Source organism: Pinus tabuliformis, chromosome 6 (assembly GCF_031772625.1).
Source record: "Pinus tabuliformis cultivar Carrire ecotype Pingquan chromosome 6, CPIR1, whole genome shotgun sequence".
NCBI lineage: Eukaryota > Viridiplantae > Streptophyta > Pinopsida > Pinales > Pinaceae > Pinus > Pinus tabuliformis.
Genome location: NC_142292.1, coordinates 284,343,105 through 284,367,984, shown reverse-complemented (window position 1 = coordinate 284,367,984; position 24,880 = coordinate 284,343,105). Strand labels below are relative to the sequence as shown.

Below are 24,880 nucleotides of genomic sequence, written 5' to 3'. Positions count from 1 at the left end.
TGAAAAAATTGCAAAGAAGAAGTACCTCCTTTACAATTAAAACATAATCACATGTTATCCAATTTAACACTCTTAATGCAAAATTTTGTTTGAACACAAACTTTGATTAAAAAATGCAAGGATGAGATAAATTCATTTCACTAAAGAGTGGAGGATATTTAGGTCAATATAGGACAACAACACACAAAATTCTTTTCATCCAATGTCTTAGCCAATTCTCCTCAATCCCTAGTACCCAACCTGAATGACCCAATACAAGATTTTTATATGGGTTGTGCTTAATATTATTGGGTTCTTTCTCATAACTTTTAAGTCATATGGAGTTTAAATTATATCAAAATTTTGGCGTTGTTTGGAAATTGTTTACTTTCCAGTCGCCTTGTATAGTGATTATACATAACTGATAGGTACTAGCAATAGATTTGATAGAGGTCACTTTTCTTTTCATTTAATCTAGTCAAAAATATGATTTATTGTACTTGATGTAGCTATTACACTCTAAATGGATATTTTCACAATATAAAATTCTTATTTCAATTAATAAGGAAAAACAATGCACTAATCTCTCATAATTAGTCTCTAATTAACATATTTTCTTGTAGGAAGATAAATTTTTGAAACTTTTGAGATTCATGTTGAATCCTTTGTCATTGGTCATGGAAATTGCAGTAATGGTGGCCATGTCCTTGGAAAATGGATCAGTAAGCATTATGTTATTTAAACAATATGCATTTTGATGAGTTGCATAGGAAAATACAATGACATTGTTGTAAATAAAAACTATGATTATAAATTTTATGGTTAAGGGGTTTATCCGTCAATTTTTCATTTCACCATGGCATAGGAAGGGTTCCTTACTATTCCATGCTATTTGAGTTTAATATTTAATTTTAAATATTAAATATTCCCTAATAATATAGGTTTAGCATTGAGACACTTCTTTTTGTAAAATCTTAGTTGAGTCATTTCTTTAAAAACTAGATATTAGAGTACTATTAAGATCATGTTTGGGACTCATTTTTTTAGTAATATATTTCAATATGCATTATGTATTATTTGACAATGCTTTGTTTTGATAATGCAAGTTACTGAAAATACTAGCTAGAATATTTTTTATTACTAGCATAGATCCATCTTTACTCGAGATGTATCATGCATTAAGGGGATCCCATTGTTCAAGGTGTAAATATTTTTTAGAGTACAAAACTTGAGCAAATTATTGTACCATGAAAGACTTAATCCATCTTCATGGATTGCATGATTAGAATTTTTTTACTTTCAATTTACACACACACCCTATCAAAGAAAGCCTTTCCCTCATTTACGTCATGGCCATGATCAACTATCTCATGTATAATAAGAGGTTAAACAAAATGGAACACAAGGGATTTCCAAAATTTTCTTCAAACTCTAGCCAAAACCACCTTCTACTCAAACAGGGATGGCATAATGATGACCAAGGATGACCAACATTGGCTAGATTGTTTGTAGGTAAATCATGAAATCATTTTGAAAAATAAGAATAATACAAGGAGTTAGAGGGAAAAAGGATATTAAGATATTATAAGGAGGTGATTTCCCTATATCTAGAAAATCAAAACTATCTTTTAGCCTTTGTAAAAAAGAAAATAAACATTGTTCAAATTAAAAACAAATTCTTATGAGCTCTATAGTGAAACTGGGTGTAAATAGTTCCAAGTAATATCTTAACTCCTTAAGTGATATAGACCAATTTTGGTCATAGCAGATGTTAATCATCATCATCATTATTATACATGTGATATCCATATATTTTATTTATGACCAATATTGAAATATTTTTTTATTAATGTGTGAGTTTTCTTAAATACCACTTACCAAATCGACATTGAGAACTCATGGAATTACACATCACCCTCATACTATATATAATATGTTAGAGCTCATCGAAACCAAACTTCATCCAAATTGAATTCTATAAAGCAATACCAAAATTACTTGAAATGTTAGTAAAATAAAAATATACATTGTGTTACAACAAATTTCATTTTGCAACTTTGAGGAAATGAATGAAGGTGGGTAAAATAACAATCATTCCTCTCAACCACCTAATATAAACCCAATTGACTATCATATCAATTTGTTCTCGAAAAATATAATAACAATTCACCACTTTGAAATCATGCTGCCTTAATTCTTTCAAAAGTAAATGACTCGAGTGAGTTTAATGAATTACTATTATAAAGCGAAATTTTTAATTTAAGTGTTATTAGCCAAAAAAAAAAAAAAAAAAGAGTAACTATTAGTCGGAAGGATTTGCTATTGCTCATATTGTCAAAATTCCATTATTACCTGTAAATCATTTTCACTTTAAAAGTACAGATAAACCTTCTACACATACTTCCAAGTGAAACAAATTATTACTCATTAATTAAATCAATAACATTAAATTGTTTTTACTTTTTCCAAAAAAAAATATAATAATCAAAATATTTTATTGCTTTAAAAATAAAAGCTAGTTTAAAATATAATATTAACATCATATTAATATTCAAAAATATTAAAAAGAATAATAAGAAAAAAACGGTGCATTACTTTCATAAATTTAATATTAAAATCTCAAAAGATCACTTAGCACGAGCATCACGATCTGTTTGCTATGAATAGCCATTACTATTTTTTAATAATAATAATGTATAGTGATGAGTAAGGACATGGAAAATGGAGGACAACTTTTCAATTTAATATTCGTTTTTCAAAAAAATATGAAACACTTGCGGAGGGAACCTGAAAATATCTGAACTTATGAATTAAATAACAGGAAAGATATGAAACCCGAAAAGATCTAAATTTGATTGAATTAAATAACAGGAAAGGAGAGCCAGATGGTAACTACAATATCTTCTTGGCAGGGAAAAGCGTCTTCTACTATTCCACGTGTCAACAAAAAGTGTATGTTACATGTGAATCAGACTGTTCATTGGCAGTAGGGATCTCGAAGATACATACAACAGAAAAAACTTTTTGAGTTAACAAACAGATGTCAAAGAAGCTGCTATTTCTATTCTACATTTACTCTTCCTCCCCAGTTTGAACCCAGAAGCCATGGAATCCCAGTGGAAAGTTGAACTCTTCAGGAACTTCCAGTTTGGCTACCAATGCATCATTCTCTCCTATACGCTTTGCGTCTAAAATCACTAAGTAACACCTCCGCTTCCAAACTGCGTACTAAAACCCATCAACACGAAATATCAGTTACACATGCATGCAAAGGGGAAGAACTCTTGATTTGTTCGTATCTATATATTGTTACACGAATGAGAAGCAGAATTTCAGTGTACAGGTTGGGTGGAGGAGAAAAAGCTATTGAAATAACTTAAAAAATTTCAGAATACGTCCATAATAATTCAAAATCTAGTTACGGTGGAACTATCTTAAAATTCAGAATACGTCCATAATAATTCGAAATCTTAAAGTGCATTGAAAACTAGTTAAGGTGGAACTATCTTAGTTGGACACATCTGCAGTTACGATGGTGCTATGTCAATTAGGACACATGTTTATTTCGCATATTCTAGAAATTCGATGGCTAAGAGTTAATTAATTGTTTAATTTTAGGTTTGTTCATAAGATTTTTGGAATATCCAAGAATTTGTATTGCAGTTACCATTAGGTTCTTAGGTTGTTAGGTTAGGAGGAGTGCAGATTTTGTTAATATTTTGAATTTTAGGAAGAGAAATGAAGCTAATTATTTGACATTGCTTTTATTCGAGAAATTTTAGAATATTTCAGAAATTGGTGGGATATTTTATTTAAAATGTAGATTCCAGAAATTTGGCGGTTATGAGCAAATCAACTATTTGACTTTGCTTTTGTTTATAATATTTTTGGAATATTTCAGAATCTGTAATCTAGTTAATTTTAGGCTGTTAGGTTAGATTGAGCTGCAGATTTTAGGAATATTTTGTAAATAAGTTAATTATTTGACATTGTTTTTATTCAACAGATTTTGGAATATTCAAGAAATATATACTCAAAAAATCTCTTATCTAGATTGTAGATTTCAGAAATTTGATGATAGAGAGCCAATCAACTGTTTGAATTTTCTTTTGTTTATAAGATTTTTAGAAAAATGAAAAATCTATACCAGTTACTCTCAAGTAGTTAGGTTAGGTTGAACTAAATGTAATTCCAATATAAATTCCAAAAATATTTTGAAATCTAACAAACAATAATTAGATTAAATGAGTTAGATGGAACTGAATTTAACTCTAATGCTAATTCCAAAACCAACAGAAATCAAATCAAATTTTTAACATTGCTTTTGTCCAGCAATTTTCCTAACATTCCAGAAATATGCAATCCAAAAGATATTCATTAAATTGTTATTCCAAAATATGCAATGCTTAGGTTGTTAGTCTTAGATTGCTAGTCGTAGTGTTAACTGTATGACTACTATGAATGCATTACCTGTATGACTAGTATGTATCCATTGTCTTCTTCGAATCCAGGGAGATAAGGTTGGCAAAAGTTTGATGATCTGGACACAAACATTGGCTCTCCTATAAATGAACGCTTTCCTGCCCACCAAGTTGAAACTGATTCTTCTTCTGTACCTTTCAATTTGACAACTGTATCGAAAGGAAAGTGCTGTAAAGATTTGCGTCCGCCCGAGCATCCTCCCACATATAAATATCTGTTTTTGTAACCAGAGACCGCCATGTTTATTGATGGAAAATCGCAGGACTTTGTCCACCCTTTGAAAGAAGTCACTTGTGAAGAGTAGCTGGTGTTATTATGCTTGGGATCGATTTGGATTGATACTTGTAACAGGTGAGGCGTGCAGGGTTCTCCGTCCGGGGTGATGGAAGAATTATTCATATATCCCGGATCGAGTTGTCTGCAAGTCCAATCGTATCCTGCACGAGATTTGAATGCTCAGCGTTACACTAAATATTTAATATTTATTGAATAAGCCAAGTAGCAGTAAAGTTTGTGTTTGGGTAGTTTAGGTAAATTTGACTATGTCAAATTATGGTTTATTTTAAGCTTCATACTTATGAATTTATAATTTTATCTATGATATTGGTGTGCAATATAATTTATTTAAAAATAGAAAGACTTAGGTAAATTTGGCTATGAGTCTTTCTCTTTTAAATAGACATCCTACATTCAAGAGAGAGGTCAAAGAGCAGGAAAAAGGTCAAACAGGTCAATTGTTTGAGTTCTCAATTTCTTGAAATATTCTCAATCTACAATCCACATCAGTTCAAAGCGTCTTTAAATAGACTATATTCCAACTATGGCAAAAACATGGTTCCAACTAACATTACATGAAAATGGCTAAGAAAATGTAAGAAATCCTTACCAAACATGTTTTGGAAAGAAAACCATTGGTAAGAACATACAGAAGCCTGCACAACAATCCGCAGGCTGCCCTTGTCGTGATCAATTTCTTCATATGCATTGGCACTGTGCAGCAACCAGAATTGCTTCTGTATGTGGATGGGAATTCTCCAGTCTCGTTCTGCAGTTATTCCATTGGAAAGACGAGGCAGCAAATAGACGAGAGTATTGGGATTGCTTGGGTTTGGACACACAGCAGTAATCATGGGTGCCATTCCAGATATAGCAGCTACTGATCCTGGCAGCATGGGTTTAACCAAAAACAAAATATAAATAAAAATACAATACAAAACATTTAACAAAATAAAAATAAAAAATACATTACAAAACAAAAATAAATGTTCCATTAGTAGAATTGGCAACGAAAACAAAATAAAAGTACAAATACAATAAATGTTGCATCAAAAGAATCGGCTTATAACGAATTACCACCAATGTCTAATTTGATTCGATTTCCAAATATAATGTAGTGACTTTCGGTCAGGGCCCAGTCATGAATAATCAAGTGATCATATATAACGAATTTTTTTTGTTGAACGAGATTCATGGAGGAGTCATATTCTGTAGCCATATATTAAGAAAAGTATTTTAGTCAGAAACAGCAAATATTCGTTGTTTGCCATAACTGAAAAGAGAATGTTTCTTATCCACACTGGTAAAGATTGATGGAAGTGCATGTTAGTAGGTATATAAAGCAGAGATTGTAAATCTTTATAGTTATTAACGTAATCAAATTGCTGAGAAAGTTCCAGCAACACTCACCATAAAATGAGAAGTTGCTCATAGGCAGTAGCATGTCTTCCGCATGAGATGTGATGACAATCAAACGTTTCCTCTGGGGATCAATTTTGTAATGTGACAACACGCGTTCCCTGGGCATCTTAAATATGCCTGCACCATTGTTATACACACCACATGTTTTAATTTAATGTCATTGAATCCGTTCTTAATTATAGGGAAGGCAAGTTCAGTTTTGCAATAACTTGTAAGTGTAAACTAACTAGTTAGTAGTTTTTTATCTTTATTTATCTAAATGGCTGGATCAGATTGCTCATCTTGTTTTGAAGATGAACCACACTGAGTCACACTGACTGGTTAGAAACTCATCTACAAGAATATCTCTTATGTGATTTTTTCCGAAAAATGTTATTATAATTAACTAAAAATTTAAGTCTCTATATGTTAATGTGAAATGTGAAATGGAGTCAGAGATAAACAATTATGGATTTGTTATGAATGAAAAAATTAAATAAATTTCTATGGTAATTGAACCATTTGTATTTTAAATAAAATCTATTAATGTTTATGTGAGATAAAGTTAGTGAGAAACCGTTATAGATTTCCTTACAAAGAATTAAATAAATTTTTATGATAACTTATAATTATATATGGAAACATCTATACTCTAAATAGAACATAGGATGATATAACTCAATAAATCTGATATAACTCAATAAATTTATGGTTGAAGAATTTTTTGATCCCTGTGTTCTTGTTTCATATATGTTTGCATGTGTTTGTTATAGGTTATTAAATCCAAACACACAGGTCAACAAAAATTACCTGCAAGTATGGGATACAATACCCTTGCACTAAATTGTAGCAGGCAGAGATTAAAGAAATCTCTTAAGTTTGATGTTTTGGTGAAATCTGATTTCTGAATCTCATCTCTTGATTTTTCAATATTTTTCATTCTGCCCAGAGTCATTAATCTGCAAGCAAATTACCAAAACATTAATAACTTTGATTTTCAAATATGGTGAACTTATCTGAATTACAGATTCCAAAAATATTTCGAAATTTAACACACCACACTGAAATACTATATTAAAACCTGGATGAAGAGGCCTAACCTTAAAAGCCCGATTGTATGAAGAGATTGAGAGTCCACTTCGTAGGGTTGCCCGCCTTCCCAAAAGCACATTAGTCGACCTGCCCAGCTCAAAACGCTTGTATTAGCCACATTCTTCATCACTTTAAGGTTTCCAATTCGCTTGCCCCCTCTCAATACCGAGAAAGGGCCACGATATGTGAAACGCCAACTGTTGTTCTCTTCATCGTACTCTTCTCTCCGAGCTTCTGTGTTAATATATCTGCATCAGTTTATTAGCGTTGAAATCAGAAATAGAATTGCAAATCGATTATGTTAGAGCCAGGGTGGTTTAATTATATTTTAGTTATGAAAATTTATGGTTTTTATCATGGTATTTATTATAAGTATATATCTTTTAATAACACTGAAATACTAGTAATGAAGACAAATACTAGTAATGGTGTCTTCAGACATAACCAGTTATGTCCATATCTCCTAATCTCAGCAAATTAAACAAAAAATACCACTACCTGGACGAGTAGGAAACAGATCCAGATTGTATGTGGAATCTTCTGAGGTATCCATGTCCATCTAAAGGATGAACTGAGGAGCCATGATCATCTTCGAACAATCCTGGTCCTCCCAGATAGTAAGTTCCTTCCAGATCAGGTGGCACTTTACCTTCGACCACCCTCAATTCAATTGCTTGTACAGATTCTGACCGTTGGGAAATAAACAAAAATTGATAATCTGAAAATGCCTGTACATCGAGAGCACTATTATCCTCATCCACCTTCGGACTAGAGACCACAGATTTCTGTAACGTGGATTTTGTCCCTGCATACCTGCTTTTATGTCCAGCTGCAACATTCATGAAAAAATCGGTTTACTTATACATTTGAAACATGCAATACGTAACAATAACATACACCAAAACTTGTAGGGTTTTTATATGATGTCACTCACTAGTCTTCAGTTCACTAACCAGGGCTGGAGCACTGGATTTTCCTTCTAGTTTTGTTATGATCAAAGCAGAGTTTTTGGATAATCTTCCTCTTTTTGCTGAACTGCATATTGCCCAATTTCGTTGTCTCAGGAGCAGGTCTTGTGCAGAAGGGCGTGATGACATCCAACTGCAGGAAGATTTCATCTGTTCCACTTATGCCATCAATTAGTGAAAACAAACTCCTTGTAATATTATGGGTTCCTGGAAATAATTACGAATCGTCACAGGAGTGAATACCAGACGTTATTCATTGTGTTTGTTGTAGAGACGTGACGTTCAACTCAAAGGCGAAGTGCAAGAGATTCACTGCAAAGAAATCATATACAGTTATTCTTGTTTTATTTTCCGTCCACAAAATTTAGATTATCGGTTTAGGTTAGTTATTTCTGATTTTTTAATTATTGGGTTAGGTCAGTTATTTCTTACTTTTTGGATTATAGGTTTAGGTTAGGTATTTCTGATTTCTTTTATATTATCATCTTAGGCTAGTTCTTGCTGTTGTTTTTTAAGTGTTTGGGTAAGTCATTTTTATTTTTTATTTTATATAGTATTTAAAATTTAATCGGGTAAAAGGTTTTACTCAAAGTGGTTTGGTAAATAATTTATTTTTCTAGTTGAGTGGGTTTTAATCTTTAAAGAGATATCATAATTAGATTTTTATAAAAAAGTTGTATTTTATTTAAAAGTTTTTATAAAATAATTGTTCTTTATGTAAATTTTTTATAAAATAGTTGTACTTGATGTCATAGTGGTAACTAATTAATTATATTTTTTTTATAAAATAATTGTACTATAATTGCAACTAATTTTTGAAAATTACAAATTTTCCAAAAATTATACTTCTCACTAAAAATTAATAGAGTTAATGCAATAGATTAATTGAAATTTCAATTTCTAATTTGAGAGATTAATACAAAACATCTTAGAAATCTAGAAACATTAAGTATATGCATGATAAGTTTAGACATATTGTTTTTCCTCTGAAATTATAATAACGGTGATCACAATTTGAAAGGACAAAATAAAACAGTATGAGAATAAGTTAGGTTAAGTATGTATTTAAAAATATAATTTAAATAATAAAATATATATTAAAATTAATAAAAAATTATATTTATTTTGGGAAAAAACCATAAAACAATTATAGTGCATATTCCAAAAGCATTATTGTTGTGTGACATGCTACTGTTACTTGTTTTGGAAACCAGAGAAGGATATGAAAGTGGTGTTGCAATTCGAAAGAATTGCAAAAAAACATTGTGACTGTAAGCAAGATTAGTTATATGCACGAAATTTTTTTGGCATATTCCAATAACATAATTGTTATGTCACATGCTACTCAAAACAGAAAAAGGATGCGGAAGGGGACAAGAATACTCCATTTGAACGAATAAGAATCAAAGTAGATAGACTTGTTATGTCACATGCTACTCAAAACAGAAAAAGGATGTGGAAGGGGACAAGAATACTGCATTTGAACGAATAAGAATCAAAGTAAATAGACTTTTTTTTAGAGGGGAAGAAGATAGATGACCCAAAGAATCAAGTTGTAGAATTTTTTTTTTGGTAAAGGAGGGGAAGAAGATTGATGAAGAAAAAAACAAAAAATTATGTTATGAGAGGAATGGATGTTTAAATTCTTTGTGCCGACACAGATAAAGAACTAATAAATAATTCCCATTGATACAACCTGCACCAACCTGCAAATTGAGATTACCACCTCGTCACCTCAATTAATTGAGTAACATTACATTTGAATATATTATTAATTATAGTAATTTGAATATATTATAGTAAAGCATGATGGTTATTTCAGGCATTACTTGTGGTGGTATGACGGTGTTCCTACAAGGATGTCTATCGGACCACAGCTTCCACAGGCTCTCGAAAGCGATTAATGACTCACGCTCCACTTAAAAAGGAGTGATGGATTTAACTTTAAGAAAATCTCCGCCCACAGAAAGTGAGTAAGGCTTATTATTTTTTCGAAGTAGTTCTTATGTAGAGTCTGTAGAGGGAACCAACAATTAAGAGGTATATGTAAATCCAATTGGATTTATACCCCATGTGTGACAATTTTGGATTTATCCAATGTGTAAGAATTTATTTGGGAGGACACAAAAGTGGATAGTTGTTAACAGGTATATGTAAATCCAATTGGATTTATACCCCATGTGTGACAATTTTGGATTTATCCAATGTGTAAGAATTTATTTGGGAGGACACAAAAGTGGATAGTTGTTTGTAACTCACGATGATATTTAAATAGCATACTTTCTTCCTTTCAACCAGGAAAATAGTTATTCTCTCCCTTTTAAATTATTATTGGAAATGGAGGGGAGGTTTGGAATTTTATATATTTATAAATTTATTTGGTATTATTTGTATTGGTTTAATTATTGTTTATTAGACCTTTAATAATTACTTTATTAAATTATGAATTAACTAAATTATAATTTTATTTTAAAATAATAATAAGTTAAATATATGTACATTTTAAAAGAAATATGTAAGATTTATCTCTATTTTATCAGGGAGATTTTTTACAATGCAATAGGAAAATACCATGACCTTTCATTACTATAAGCTCAAAAGACCACAAGTCATTTCATCAAACACTTGTTTATATGATATTATTTTTAATCTTTAAATTAAATTAAAATAGAAAAAAAAGCATAACTACTTTGAAAATAAATCTCAACCTTTAGTTTTTGTATACTATTAAAAAAACACACTTAAAGTTTAATCTACTAAAATCTAAATCATGTGCCAATATGTTGATTGCCAATTTCATCCACCTATAACTTTATGAGGGTAGATATAATAAAATTTCATAAAACTATAGATTGAAAACATTCTGATCATTTGAATCTAGCTCACAATTTGCTGGAGATAACCACATTGTTTAGTAAACAAAATATAGTCACCTCAACTTCACCTTCATAGTGCTCTCTCACATTGACAGCTCTGCCTAAATTTCAGTGATGGTTATAGCTCTTCCATAGAGTCCACATACATTTGTATTAGGGAAGAAGCAGTTGTGTAGAAAAAGAATTATGCGATTAGGAGATGTGTGCACAATAAAAAATGTGTGGAAGAAAAGATATGTGTGGGAGAAGCAAGGAATACAAACTTCCTTCCACACACATGAAATTTGGATAAGAATATATAGAATGTTTCACTCATAAATTTATAAGAGAGAGATTATTTTTCTTTACCTTTAAAGGATTTATCCCAAGTCATTTGGAATATATATTCACACCATCTATAAACATTTGAAAAAGTAGTGTATCAACTGGTTTTCTATTTTGGCAGTCTACTATGCACGGTAGATATTATTGCAATATATATAAGTTGTTTCACTCATAAATTTATAACAAAGAAATTATTTTTCTGTACTTTTAAAGGATTTATGCTAAGTCATTTGGAATATATATTCACACCATCTATAAACATTTGAAAAAGTAGTGTATCAACTTGTTTTCTATTTTGGCAGTCGACTATGCACGATAGATATTACTGCAATATATATAAGTTGTTCCTGTATTTATAGATGCTTAATTCTATTTTCAAATTTGAAGTTTGAGATCTTTTCAAATATGAAGTTAAAGAAATGTAAACCTTGATTATAACTATATTTTCCTATGAGGATATAACTAAAATATATCTTCTTGGGCTATACAGTTACCAGAGTACTTTGCCTTCATTTGTACAAATTCATAAAGAGTTTTAAAAATTCATAAAAGTTGAAGAGATATTTGTATATGCCATAACAGATATATGACTTTGAAACACTTAGAAGCAATAAAAAAAAGTGAATTTCATTTTCAATGAAATGCTTAAACCCAAAACCCAAAAAAAAGAAATATTTTTTTACTAATTGACATGAAGATTGACTTTGAGTGTAAATTCATATTTTTATCCTTGTTTCATTTTAAAAAGGGCTGTAATGAAAACAAGTGTATACTTAAAAGCATGGTGTAATATGGTGTTGTATTTTCTATCAGTAAATAAGATAATTTCTTTATGATAATATTCAAATTGTAACATGTCCTATCTTGATAGGAATTACTAGATAACAAAAAGAAATGGATAAATAAATTTTAGCATGACTTGTGATTTTCAAATTGTAATAGAAAAAAAAATCTTAATTTTCATAACACATGTATATTCTTTCATATTCAAAGTGTAACATGTCCTATCTTGATAGGAATTACTAGATAAAAAAAAGGAATGGATAAATAAATTTTAGCATGACTTGTGATTTTCAAATTGTAATAGAAAAAAAAATCTTAATTTTCATAACACATGTATATTCTTTCCACGCGTATACCACATGAATTATGTCTTTAATATTTATAATAAAATAAATCTATATAAATTTATTTTAATCTATATTTTTATGGAATAATTATTATATATTTATTTGTTTTAATATTTTTATTTATTTACTAAATTCGAAAATAAAATAAATTTAAGTTGGATTGTTTTTTTAAAATAGTAATACTATTTTTATTAAAAAATAAATTTATATTTATGGGCTATTCAAGTTTTTCACTCTCATATAAAAATAAAGAATAAAAATTGAGAAAAAGAGATAAAAATAAACCATAAAAACTAAGAATAATATCTAAAAAGTGAAATAAAGAAAATTATGATTATAATAAATATTTTTTTAAAGCATTAGGTATACATATGTCTCAGCCCTATGATGTGCCTAATCAAAGAATGCAATCTATTTCCATTTACTTTAATGCTCTCTTTTCTCGAATTATAAATTGCCCGCGGTTTACAGTGCTCCACATTTCAATGCAGACTTTAATAATTACCACATATATTTGACATCTTTATTTAGATTATGTGGAGAACGATTTTTCCATAGAAGATCAACCATGAAATTGTATTTTTTTTTTGTTTTGAATGCTTTCGAGAAGTGACTGAATTTGTATCTTTTTGCTTCGAATGCTTTGGAGGAGTGACTTTTTAGTTGTAAATTTAATTTAACAGGAAAGAAAAATGCATAAACAACATAAAAATGATTTCATAAATATAGATAAGATAAGGGATTGGAATAATTTTGTTAATTTATGTCGAACAATCATTGTTCCATATATTTTTGGTTTCAGACTATAATATTACAAAGTGCTTATTGTTATAAAATCATTTTAACCGTAAAAAAAAATTTACTCCGGTAAAAAATTACATTTACATATTCTTTAATTGTTGTCATTTTCAACAATCTCTATCTTCAAAATATGTTTTCTAATTTCATGTGGATCCATTCATCATATTTTTTGCAACCCAAGAGAAGTCAAACACCACTGCAACTTCTCTACCAAAACTAGTTTTGCAACTTCTCTATGAAAACTATTTCTTGAACATATCTGCACAATTCTCCTCTGTGGGGACGAGTTTTAAATCACCATCACTTACTTATTTTATAAAATGGTATTTTACATCAATAGGTTTTTCCTTTATGTGGAAATGTGTTATTCTTTCATAGAATATTAGAGAAATAAATATAATAATCGCACAAATAAAAACAAAACATTCAAACATTGTACACCATGATTTACCCTCCAAAACCTCAACCACAAAAATACCAACAAAAATTAGAGAATATTAGAGAAATAAAAATAATAATCTCACAAATAACAACAAAACATTCACACATTGTACACCATGATTTACCCTGGAAAACCTCAACAAAAATTAGAGAATATTAGAGAAATAAATATAATAATCACACAAATAACGACAAAACATTCAAACATTGTACACCATGATTTACCATGGAAAACCTCAACGAGGAAAATACCAACAAAAATTAAATCTATTATTGTCCTTGGTTGAAACATAACCATGTCAACCAATATCCTGTCCCCAACCAAGTGAGTCGTCGTGCTCAACTCTAGCTCCATACAATGGAGAATCCCCAAGCCTTCTGAAAACTTCACTACATGTAATACCATAAGCTTTGTTAACTAATACTTCGGGATTGTTATTGTATATTGCATAATATGTAATTAGTTTTACATTCCCTTTTTAGGGTTAATAAGTTACCAAGACACATTGTCTCTAATTATATTGCATATGTATAAATAAGAAATTTTATCAATAATATGACATTCTTTCCTTGTGCTCTTTCATCATGTTCTTTTATTGTGGAGTTTATTTGGGCTTGTATAGACTCCATGTATTTGAAGTCTATGGTAAAGGACACGCTGAGCATGAAGCCTGTGAAGATAATGTGCAGCAGAAGGTTAATCCAGTGGAACAATACAGTGGGATGCCCAAACTATTGACTCTCTGTAAGTTTGAATAAGTTTCATATATTTCAGTAAAATTTATGAAGGATAATTAGATATACTAAAATTTATGAAGGATAATAAGATATATTTACTGCAAATGGGAGATGTTTGAAGGATACAAAATTTGAATGATACAAGTTTTTTATGGTGGCTAAAATTATGGTGGCCAAAATTATAATTACAAATGGGAGATGTTTGAAAGATACAAAGTTTGAATTTTTTTACTTAAAAGGATACAAACTTTGAATGATACAAGTTTTTTATGGTGGCTAAAATTATGGTGTCCAAAATTATAATTGAAGAGTGTCTAGCCATTGGTAAAATAAAATTTATTTTTGGAGGCTAATAAGATTTGAACCTAGCTCTTTGGTAGGCTATTTTTGAAACTTACCCTTAAACCACAAAGACAAATTTGTTAAAAGAATAGGAGAAAAAATTTATATCTTTTCAGAAGTATTACATATATTTTTAATTTGAAAAGATTTGAAGAATATTTGGCTACATAACAATTATGACTTTAATAGTTTTAATAGTTGGAGTTGTTCTTAATGGAAAGGAAAATTATCAAGAGTGGTTTAGAAAGCTTAAAAGTGCCCTTGTTTTTAATGATTTGTGGGAAGTTTGTCAAGGCAAGAAGGATAGTAATGGAAAATAAATTACACTAGAGCCACCTGATAATGAGAAGCCACATGAAATTTTGAAGACAAAAGACAACAAGGCATATGCATTAATAACTACATCCGTGACAGAAGAGGTAAGCAGATATATCATTTATTGTGGTACCGCATTCGAAGCACTAAAGAAGTTGAAATAATTGTATGATTCACACTCAGGACTCGAAATTATTCAGTTATTGTTAAAGTTGTTTAATTTGGAGATGAAGGATAATGATCCTTTGAAGAGTTCCTTTGAAATAAAAGCCATTTTTAATGATATAGAAGGTGCTGGAATTAAATTAGATTTACAACTTACAGCTTTTATAAAACTCCTTCACCCTCTCTATTCAAATTATTTGGAATCACTTCAAGCTAGTGGGCAGCTAAAAGACTTTGATAAACTAGTAAGCAAAATAGTTGAGAGAGAAAGCCTTTGGGAAGAAAGAGGCTCCACCTAACTCTAATGTAGAAAATTTGTGCCTTGCACAAAAGGATCAAAAGTCTCATGTTGAAACTTCTAGAGCTGATAAAAGTAGTAGAGGTCATGGTAGGAGAAATTATAGAGGCAAGCGGGGCAAAAATGATTAGGGAGACAGACAACAAAGGAATTTTAATGATAGAATAGTTATCAAATGTTTTAGATGTGGTAAAATTGGTCATACTTCTACTAACTGTAAAATCCCTTGGGAGAAAGTCAGTGAAAGGAGAGAACAATTAAATAAAGATCAACCACCACCAGATAAGGGAAAATCATCAAAGTCTACACATTACATTGTTGCTCACTGTAATTTTAATATGAATGATGTTTCCAACACTGCATTTTCTTCATGGCGAGATACTTGGATTTCGGATTCAGTATCCACTTGTCACATGACATTTAAGAGAGGTTTTTTTGAAACTTTCAGTGACGATATTAATGGTGTTATTTACTTTGCTGACAAGTCTCAAATTAAACCATCTGGCATTCGGTCTATTCATTTGAAGATATTGAATTTTGCAGATTATGTTCTATAGGATGTACTTTATATTTCACAGTTTCAGCGAAATTTGATGTCCCTTATCCATATTTGGCAGCATGGCCATTCTATTCATATATTTGATGGCATCATTGAGATAAGAAGAGCATCTGATCATGCAGTTGTTATGACCGATGTGGAAGAAGGTACACTTTTAAAATTAAATGGTACTTCATCTACTAATTCTCATGAAATCTCTATTCTTTTGACGCAACAAAATGATATCCTATCTCCCAGCTTGTTATGGCATGCTCAATTTGGTCACATCAATTATGGTAGCATCAAAAGTATGAAAAAGCAAGGTATTAAAGGTCTTCCGACAATTCCAAGAAATATTACACCTTGTGAGGTTTTTATTATAGGAAAGCATTGTAACAACCTTTTCATAGTTCTTCTTTCATATCTACACGAAAATTAGGTCTCATACATTCAGATTTATGTGGACCTATGCCTATTGCAACTGCAAATGGAAATAGATATGTGCTGACATTTTTTATGATTACTTGAGAATGTGTTGGGTGTATTTGTTGAAGAATAAGTCACAAGTGTTTGATGTTTTTAAAAATTTTCATTTGATGATTAAAAATGAAACTCAACACAATATAGGCATTCTCAAAACTGATAATGGTGGCGAGTACACTTCTCATGTTTTTGAACAATATTTGAAGGACAATGGAATCAAACATCAGAATACCATACATTATAATCCACAATAGAATGGCATCGCAAAATGCATGAATAGAAATTTTCTTAGTATGGTTAGATCTATGATTTTTTTTAAGAATGTTAAGTTGATGTTTTGGGGAGAAGTAGTGCTTTGTGCAACTTATATTTGAAATCATTGTCCTTCTTTTGTCATCAATAATAAATATCCTTATGAAATGTGGTATAATCGTCTTCCTGTTGTTCAACATTTTAGAGTCTTTGGTTCTCTATGCTATGCATTAATTCCTAAACATCAGCGCAACAAGTTGGGTGTTAGGAGTCGTAAATGTATTTTCTTGGGATATTCTGCTACTTCCAAAGCTTATAGATTGTATGATGAGGAGAACAAGAAGTTTGTTATTTCTAGAGATCTTATTTTCCTTGAATTAGATAAAAGTAATTCCATTGTTGATAAGCAACTCACTCATATGGAGAAATTTGAATCTAAGAAGTTCTATTTTGAATTTGATAATGTTGTTCCACACACTAAAGGGGGGATTACCATTCTGGATAAGTCTGTGGTTCTTCCATCTTTGACTCATGAGAATGTTATTGGTGAAGAAAATTTAGATGATAGTAATGTTTTTGCAGGACTAGAAATTTCTCTTGAAGAGCCTGTACTTGAGCCTATTTTTCAAGATGAGCAGCCATCACAAGCACTTCAGCAACCTTTACGAAGATCTACACGTGCTCGAAAAGTTCCGAGAAAGTATGATGATTTTGAAAGAGGAATGTATTCTAAAGGTGATTTAGGTAATGTTTCTCATGACTGTGAATTCAATCATTGTACAATTAGTGAGCCAAATCGTTTTGAAGAAGCTGCTAATTGTGATGAATGGAAGGCTGCAATGCAAAAGGAATATGTTGCACTTATTAAGAATGGAACTTGGAGGTTAGTGGATCCTCCTGCAGGCATCAAACCCATTGGTTGCAAATGGGTCTATAAGATCAAATACAAAGCACATGGTTCACTTGATAAATACAAGGCAAGAATTGTAGATAAAGGATACACTCAGAAGCAAGGTGTTGACTACACAGAGACATTTGCTCCTATAGCAAAATGGGGCACAATTAGAACTCTATTTTCTCTTGCAATTTATAATAGCTGGAAGATACACCATATGGATGTTAAAACAACTTTTTTGAATGGAAATTCGAAGGAGGATGTTTATATGCTTTAGTCTAAAGGTTTTGTTGTTAAAGGCAAAGAGAAAAAGGTATGCAAATTGGTTAAGGCTTTGTATAGGCTAAAACAAGCATCTCGTGCATGGTATGAAAAGTTAACTGAACACCTTCTCAAGTTGAATTGTAAGTTATTTGATCCAGATGATGCAACTCTTTTTGTTAAGAAAATTGGAAAGTCAGTTGTAGATTTGGTTGTGTATGTAGATGATTTGATGATCACTGGAAACAATGATGACTATATAGTGTCTGTTAAAAGAGAATTATTAAAAGTTTTTGACATGACATATTTGGGTTTATTACATTATTATTTTGGGATTGAAGTTGATCAAAAACCCAAGTATATTTTCATTTCTCAGAAAAAGTATATTGGACAGCTATTAGACATATATGGGATGCAGGATTGTAATCCTGTCGCTACTCGTATCGAGCAGAATTTGAAGCTTACTTCCACTGAAGGAAGTAAGTTTGAAGATCCGAAAAAGTACAGGCAACTTGTTGGAAGTTTAAATTTTCTAACTACTACTCGACTTGACATAACGTTTGTTGTATGGATACTTTTGATTTTCATGCATAAGCCATATCAAGTTCATTGGAATGCAGCAAAGTGAGTGCTCCAGTATTTGAAAGGCACTCGAACATATGGCATCAAATATTTGAAATTTGAAGATTTCGATCTCACCAGCTATTCAAATTTTGATTTTGATGTAGACAAGGAGAATGGAGTCTCTACTTCTGGTTATTTGATGAGTCTTTGATCAGCATCCATCAGTTGGATATCATGTAAGTAATTTGTTCCTTTTTATTCTACCACCGAGGCTAAATATGTTGCAGTAGCTCAAGCTACAAAAGAAATCATTTGGCTTTGCAAAATACTTTAATACTTGCAGGAGAAACAAAAGACTTCAACTCCACTACTCGTCAACAACTCTTCTGCAATTTAGTTGGCCAAGAATCCCAAGTTTCATGATCGAAGAAAGCACATTAACACCAAATATCACTTGATTCGACATTATGTAGAGGCAAAAGTTATTCATCTAACACATTGTCCTACTTCAGAGCAAATCACAGACATATTTACAAAACCATTGGGATGTGAAAAGTTTGAAAAGTTCAGAATGTTACTTGGCATGTCAGATATCCCTTTGGATTATGGGGGGAATGTTAACTAATCCTTTGGGATTGTTATTGTATTTGTATAATATTTAATTAGCTTTACATTCTCTTTTTATGGTTAATAAGTTACGATACACAATTGTCTCATACCTAGATTGCATATGTAATATAAATAAGTAATTTTATCAATAATATGACACTCTTTCCTTGTACTCTTTCATTGTGTTGTTTTATTGTGGAGTTTATTTGGGCGTGTACAGGCTCAATACAATGGGTCACTAATACCAAGTGCCCAAAACCATAGTTTCAAACCACAATTGTTGACATAATCTTAACTCTATCATCAGGTCAAGTTCTAACAGTCCCCACTTTAAACTTAACTTTGAGATTCCTTGACCAAATCTAGTGAAACTGGTCAAGTGAAACAACACCTCCATGAACCGCGAATCTCACATGTTGTCCTAGCTCACATGCTTCCTCATATTACCACATGCTCCCCTACTAGGTCTACATCTAGATTTTCCCAATGATTTACTAGGGTACACATGCCTTACAAAGTCTTGTAGTTGTTTATCCATCTACATATAAACATTTTCAACTCAATATATCTATATATCTATATATATATATGTATATATATATATATATATATATATATATATATATATATATAGATATATATATATATATATATATATATATATATATAATTTGTTGTTTCCATCCTGACACAACCACTTATGAAGTCTCAATAGCCTAATTCCTAAGCTCTTTGATGGCATCGATGGCTATTAAAGTTTGAGCATCTTCCCCAAGCTATTGAGAACATGGTGATTTACTGGATATTTCCAATGAGCCGTGTAGCTTGGTGCCCCTTCAAATCAATCATTGATCAAATTCTAATTACACTTTATTCTAAAAAAAATATTCTCTTCCCAACACTTTGTCCCATATCCAACACACACTATGTGAATTATAATTTCACTTAGGTGATTAACTAACTCAAAAGTCAAAATATTGATTCAAATAACAAATTGCATGAGCAATAGACATATTGTTAGGCCCCTATACTACTAGTGTAACCCCTTATTGTTATTAGTATAACCCACTTATTATATTGATGTACCCATGTAGTGCCCATATTGTTACTATTGTGCCCCATAGAAGCCCACTATTGTTATTATTGTGCCCTTACATTATTATTGTTATGTCGGCTCTGATTATGTTATAACCCCTTAGACTCCTATATATAGAAAGGAGGTATTTTCATTTGTATCATCCAAGAATTGTTCATTTATGTAATTTAAAGGAGGTTGCCCCCTCGAAGAGGCTGAATTCTAAGGTGTTGATCTATCTTTTCTATCTTTTCGTGAGCTGGTTTCATAACATTTGGTATCAGAGCTTTGGATTCTAGGGTTTCGCTGCTCCAAACAGGTCATCGTGGCATTTTCGCTATAACTTTTTTTCTGTGACGTTTCAGAAGTCGCAACAAAAACCCATTTGAGAAGAAATCGCGCTGAACCTTGGGTCCAAATTTCAGATCTTTTTGCGCAATATTTGCCGAGATATGATCTGAGGAAGTTGGTCTTTTGCAGACTCCTGAATTACATTCAAAACAGGTGACCTGGGGAAAATTGTCATAACTTTCTCTCTGAGCATCGGATTGAAATTTCGTAAGAAGGTACAGAAAGAGGACGGACTGTAGTTTCTTGTATATCGTTTTCAGAGCCAAAGGTTGAAAATTTGACACGTGGCACTTCATACAATTTCGCTCTTCTGGAAAGGTCTATAATCAGGTCATCTTGGGAGATTGTGCATAACTCTTTCTTGGAGAATCCAATTTGGATCAGACTAGTGGCATTGGAAAGAGGACACAGAGGGCTACTACAGGTAGTAATTTTAGAACTTAAATATCCGAAAGTATAGAGTTACAGTCGTTTCAAGATCGAGGTCCTAAAATCAAGAAAAAGCAAGATGAGGAAGTTTGATGGCAAGGATCCAGTAAATTGGATACTTCAGATGGAGCAATATTTTGATCTACATGGTGTACAACTGTTACAAAAGGTATGTATTGCATCTTCATATTTAGAACCAGATCAATTTTTATGGCATGAAGGGCTTTGTTCTCGTAAACAACTTGTTACATGGTCAATTTTCACGGAGGAAATGATAACACATTATGACGATACAAAGAGCAACACCTTCTCTAGAGCAACACCACAACAATTGGAAAGAGTAAAAGGGCTTTGTGACATAATGGAAAGCAAAATTATGGAAACCAGGAAGCATTCCCCTCACAACTATAAAGATGGAAGTGTTGTTTCTCCTAGCCTTCCACAACCTACAAGGGTTACACCACAACAATTGGAAGAAGAAAGAGAAAAAGGGCTTTGTTACAATTGTGATAGCAGATGCACTAAAGGTCATAAGTGTGCTGAGAAGAAATTGTTTTACATAGAATATGAAGAGAAGGAAGAAAAGGATCAAGAAACATCAAAAGAAGAAGATATACGCCAGGACCCCACCCCAAAGAAAGAAGAAATGAATCAGACGGTATCTTGTAAAGCATTGGCAAGAATTACCACTCCTCAAACTCTCAAGATAGGACATATCAAGAAGAAAAAGGTGCAAGAAGTGAAAGATCACATCGAGAAAGTAGAAATGAATCCAACCATATCTTGTAAGTCATTGGTCAAAATTACCACTCCTCAAACTATCAAGATAGAAGGACATATCAAAGAGAAAAATGTTCAAGAAGTGAAAGATCACATCGAGCATCAAGAAATGAATCCGACCATATCTTGTAAAGGATTGGAAGAAATTACCACTCCTCAAACTCGAGAGATAGAAGGACATATCAAGAAGAAAAAAGTTCAAGCAGTGAAAGATCACATCGAGCATCAACAACAAGTTCTCCAACTTTTAAAGGATAACGCCACTTCGGTGCAAAATCAAATGAAACAACAGGTAGATCAACATTGTAGTGAAAAATGTTTTGATGTAGGTGATTGGATATTTTTGTTGCTACATCTCAAGCCAGCTATTTATGAGAAGGAAATGTTGGCAATACTACATGCACTTAAAAAATGGCGACCTTACCGAATGGGAAGACTCTTCAAGAATGAGGATGTGGAAGCATTGTTTTGTGCGATTTCTATTATCCAATCGGATTGGATAAACGAAGCAAGGGATGAATGGAAGAAGCACGAAGAAGTATGGCCACTTATTCAAAAGTTGCAAAAGATCCCAATTCAAACAATATTGCCAGAAATTGAAGAGGAAGGAAAAATCATATTGGAACCTGGAGCAGTGACAGAAACAAGAACCTGACAGCTACTAAATCGATCAATTTCAGAGTATCTCATCAAGTGGAAGAACTTACCCGCTAAAGATTCCACATCGGAGGACAAGAATTTTATACATAAGCATCAAGAACTACTCAGGCGTTGAGGACAACGCTTTTTGAAGGAGAGGGGCATGTTAGGCCCCTATACTACTAGTGTAACCCCTTATTGTTATTAGTATAACCCACTTATTATATTGATGTACCCATCTAGTGCCCATATTGTTACTATTGTGCCCCATAGAAGCCCACTATTGTTATTATTGTGCCCTTACATTATTATTGTTATGTCGGCTCTGATTATGTTATAACCCCTTAGACTCATATATATAGAAAGTAGGTATTTTCATTTGGATCATCCAAGAATTGTTCATTTATGTAATGTAAAGGAGGTTGCCCCCTCGAAGAGGCTGAATTCTAAGGCGTTGATCTATCTTTTCTATCTTTTCTTGAGCTGGTTTCATAACACATATATTCCTTCTTATCATCATATCTGTTACACAGTAATTTGTCACCGTTGGTCACCGTCCCTGTTACCCCTTTCCCGCACGGTGAAGGACTCATTCTGGGACCTGTGAGCAGTGACATAGCCTAAAAACACTTGCAATATGTTCCCCTCAGTATGGACTTCATTTGCCCTGAAGACATCTCCTGTAAAATATCCTTAAAAAGTGCCTCTTTTCCATTAGCGCGGGTCCACAAGCTAACACCCGCGACCATTGGTGCTCTGTCATAGAGAAATACTCGCGCCAACAAAATTTGGGAAAGATTTTTGGCAAGCACGCGCCTGGATGTTTTTTCCCTTCATTGGCATTCAGTCTTTTTGGGATAAAGCTGGCCTTCTAGATGTCGAGACTCATCATCTATCCTCATCATCTATCCACAACGGCTTTTCAGGGATAATGTCAATCCACAATGAGTGTCTGGATGCATTGTATCTTCTTCCTTTCTCCATCTATAAAAGTTCATCCTCATGCACTTGACAAGCTAGTTCTTGAGTTTTGAAGTATTGATGATAGTGCTAGTATTGATTATACTTGTCTTGAGTGAGGTTATGCTGCCGGAAGTCTAAGCTGTATCCACAAGTAAAGAGAGAGAGAGATCTATTGCAAGGCATATGTAGCTGCTCGCCCAGCCAGAGGAGAGATTCAACGTCAGAACATTGGTTGCACTTTTTTCTGCTTGTTCATTAATAAACGACTATTATTATGGTTCCAATCTTACTGTTCATAATGATGATGATTTATTTATCTCCTTTATGACTGACATATAGTTGTATATCGTGGATTTTATGCTTGTATTCGCTTTGTTCTTTGCATGTGCAGGTGTCCATACGCGGAAATCGCTAGGATTGTGACTTGCTGGAGCTAGAGAACGGGGATATCAACTCGTCTACGACAATAGCGTTGGATTCCAGGTTGGTTCTTCTTATCCACTTTCGATTTACAACTAGGAACTTGCATAATAGCGTGATTGATTGTTGCTAGACCCATTTTGGGCTAGTGGGATCGCCTCTGTCCACAGAGGGGATTTACCTCTCCAACAATATCCCAATTTTTTTATCAATAGGACCTTTAACAGATCACCAAGTCGACCATATCTTCCTATCTTTGACCCAAAAACCAAATATAATTTTCACTATTAGACTTGTTAGAAATGTTCTCCTTTTTCTCCTTAAATATTAGATATCTATCTTTGTAATATGTCCCAACCCTTTTTGCTTGCCCAAACTCAATAATAAAGACCTTGTAATTCAAACAATCAACATTGGGACGGAATGCAACTATCTTCTTTCCATTCTAGATAAGTTGAACTCATGCACGTAAAAAAAAACCACAAAAATAATTTTCATCAAGAGAAAAATTCCTTTGGCATGAGAGAAATCATAAAAAAGGGTTCCTTCCACTCATTTCTAAGTTTCAACATCTTTGACAACAGCAACACTCCAAGCAATTTTTTTTTTTTCTCATGCCTTGCACCATTGTTACTTCAACTTCAAAGCCATGAAATGAAAAGATTATTTAATCCAATTGTTGAGAGAAAATTTATAGAAAGAATTAATCTCTAATTGCATGAATTCATTGTTCAATCTCGCTATCACCCGCCCAGATAATTTGTTGTACAGTATTTTTTTTCATTCGCTCTTATTTGGCTTCATTAATATTGCATTTTGAAGAGTAAATCCTCAATCAAAAAAAATTGTGCCCATAAATCCTTTTATAGGAAACATCAACCTTTTTAGTGCTCTAGTGCTACCATACACACCTAACTATGGTCTTCACCATGGTGAGGCAACCTATGATCTTTGTCATATTTCATGCTTCTAGTGCGTGAGCTCAGAGTGTAG

At 32.1% G+C, this 24,880-nt stretch overlaps 1 protein-coding gene across 1 annotated transcript; it reads right to left on the bottom strand.

Annotated features, from left to right (window-relative positions):
• Positions 1–2,897: 2,897 nt before the first annotated feature.
• Positions 2,898–8,455, bottom strand: CCD7 (carotenoid cleavage dioxygenase 7). The gene is made up of 10 exons (XM_089417611.1): positions 8,447–8,455; positions 8,184–8,331; positions 7,729–8,059; positions 7,239–7,478; positions 6,949–7,097; positions 6,148–6,276; positions 5,815–5,946; positions 5,348–5,623; positions 4,450–4,898; positions 2,898–3,207 (listed from the first exon to the last, which is right to left on the bottom strand). The coding sequence occupies exons 1-10, from the start codon at positions 8,453–8,455 to the stop codon at positions 3,052–3,054; spliced, it is 2,019 nt and encodes a 672-aa protein (XP_089273737.1). The 3' UTR covers positions 2,898–3,051.
• Positions 8,456–24,880: the final 16,425 nt, after the last annotated feature.

What these genes read in the sequence shown, in the direction of transcription:
- CCD7 (XM_089417611.1), bottom strand. An exon ending in CATACAATCGGGCTTTTAAG is followed by an intron (nt 7,098 to 7,238) that starts GTTAGGCCTCTT and finishes ATTTGCTTGCAG; the next exon opens with ATTAATGACTCTGGGCAGAA. An exon ending in GAGCAACTTCTCATTTTATG is followed by an intron (nt 5,947 to 6,147) that starts GTGAGTGTTGCT and finishes ATATGGCTACAG; the next exon opens with AATATGACTCCTCCATGAAT.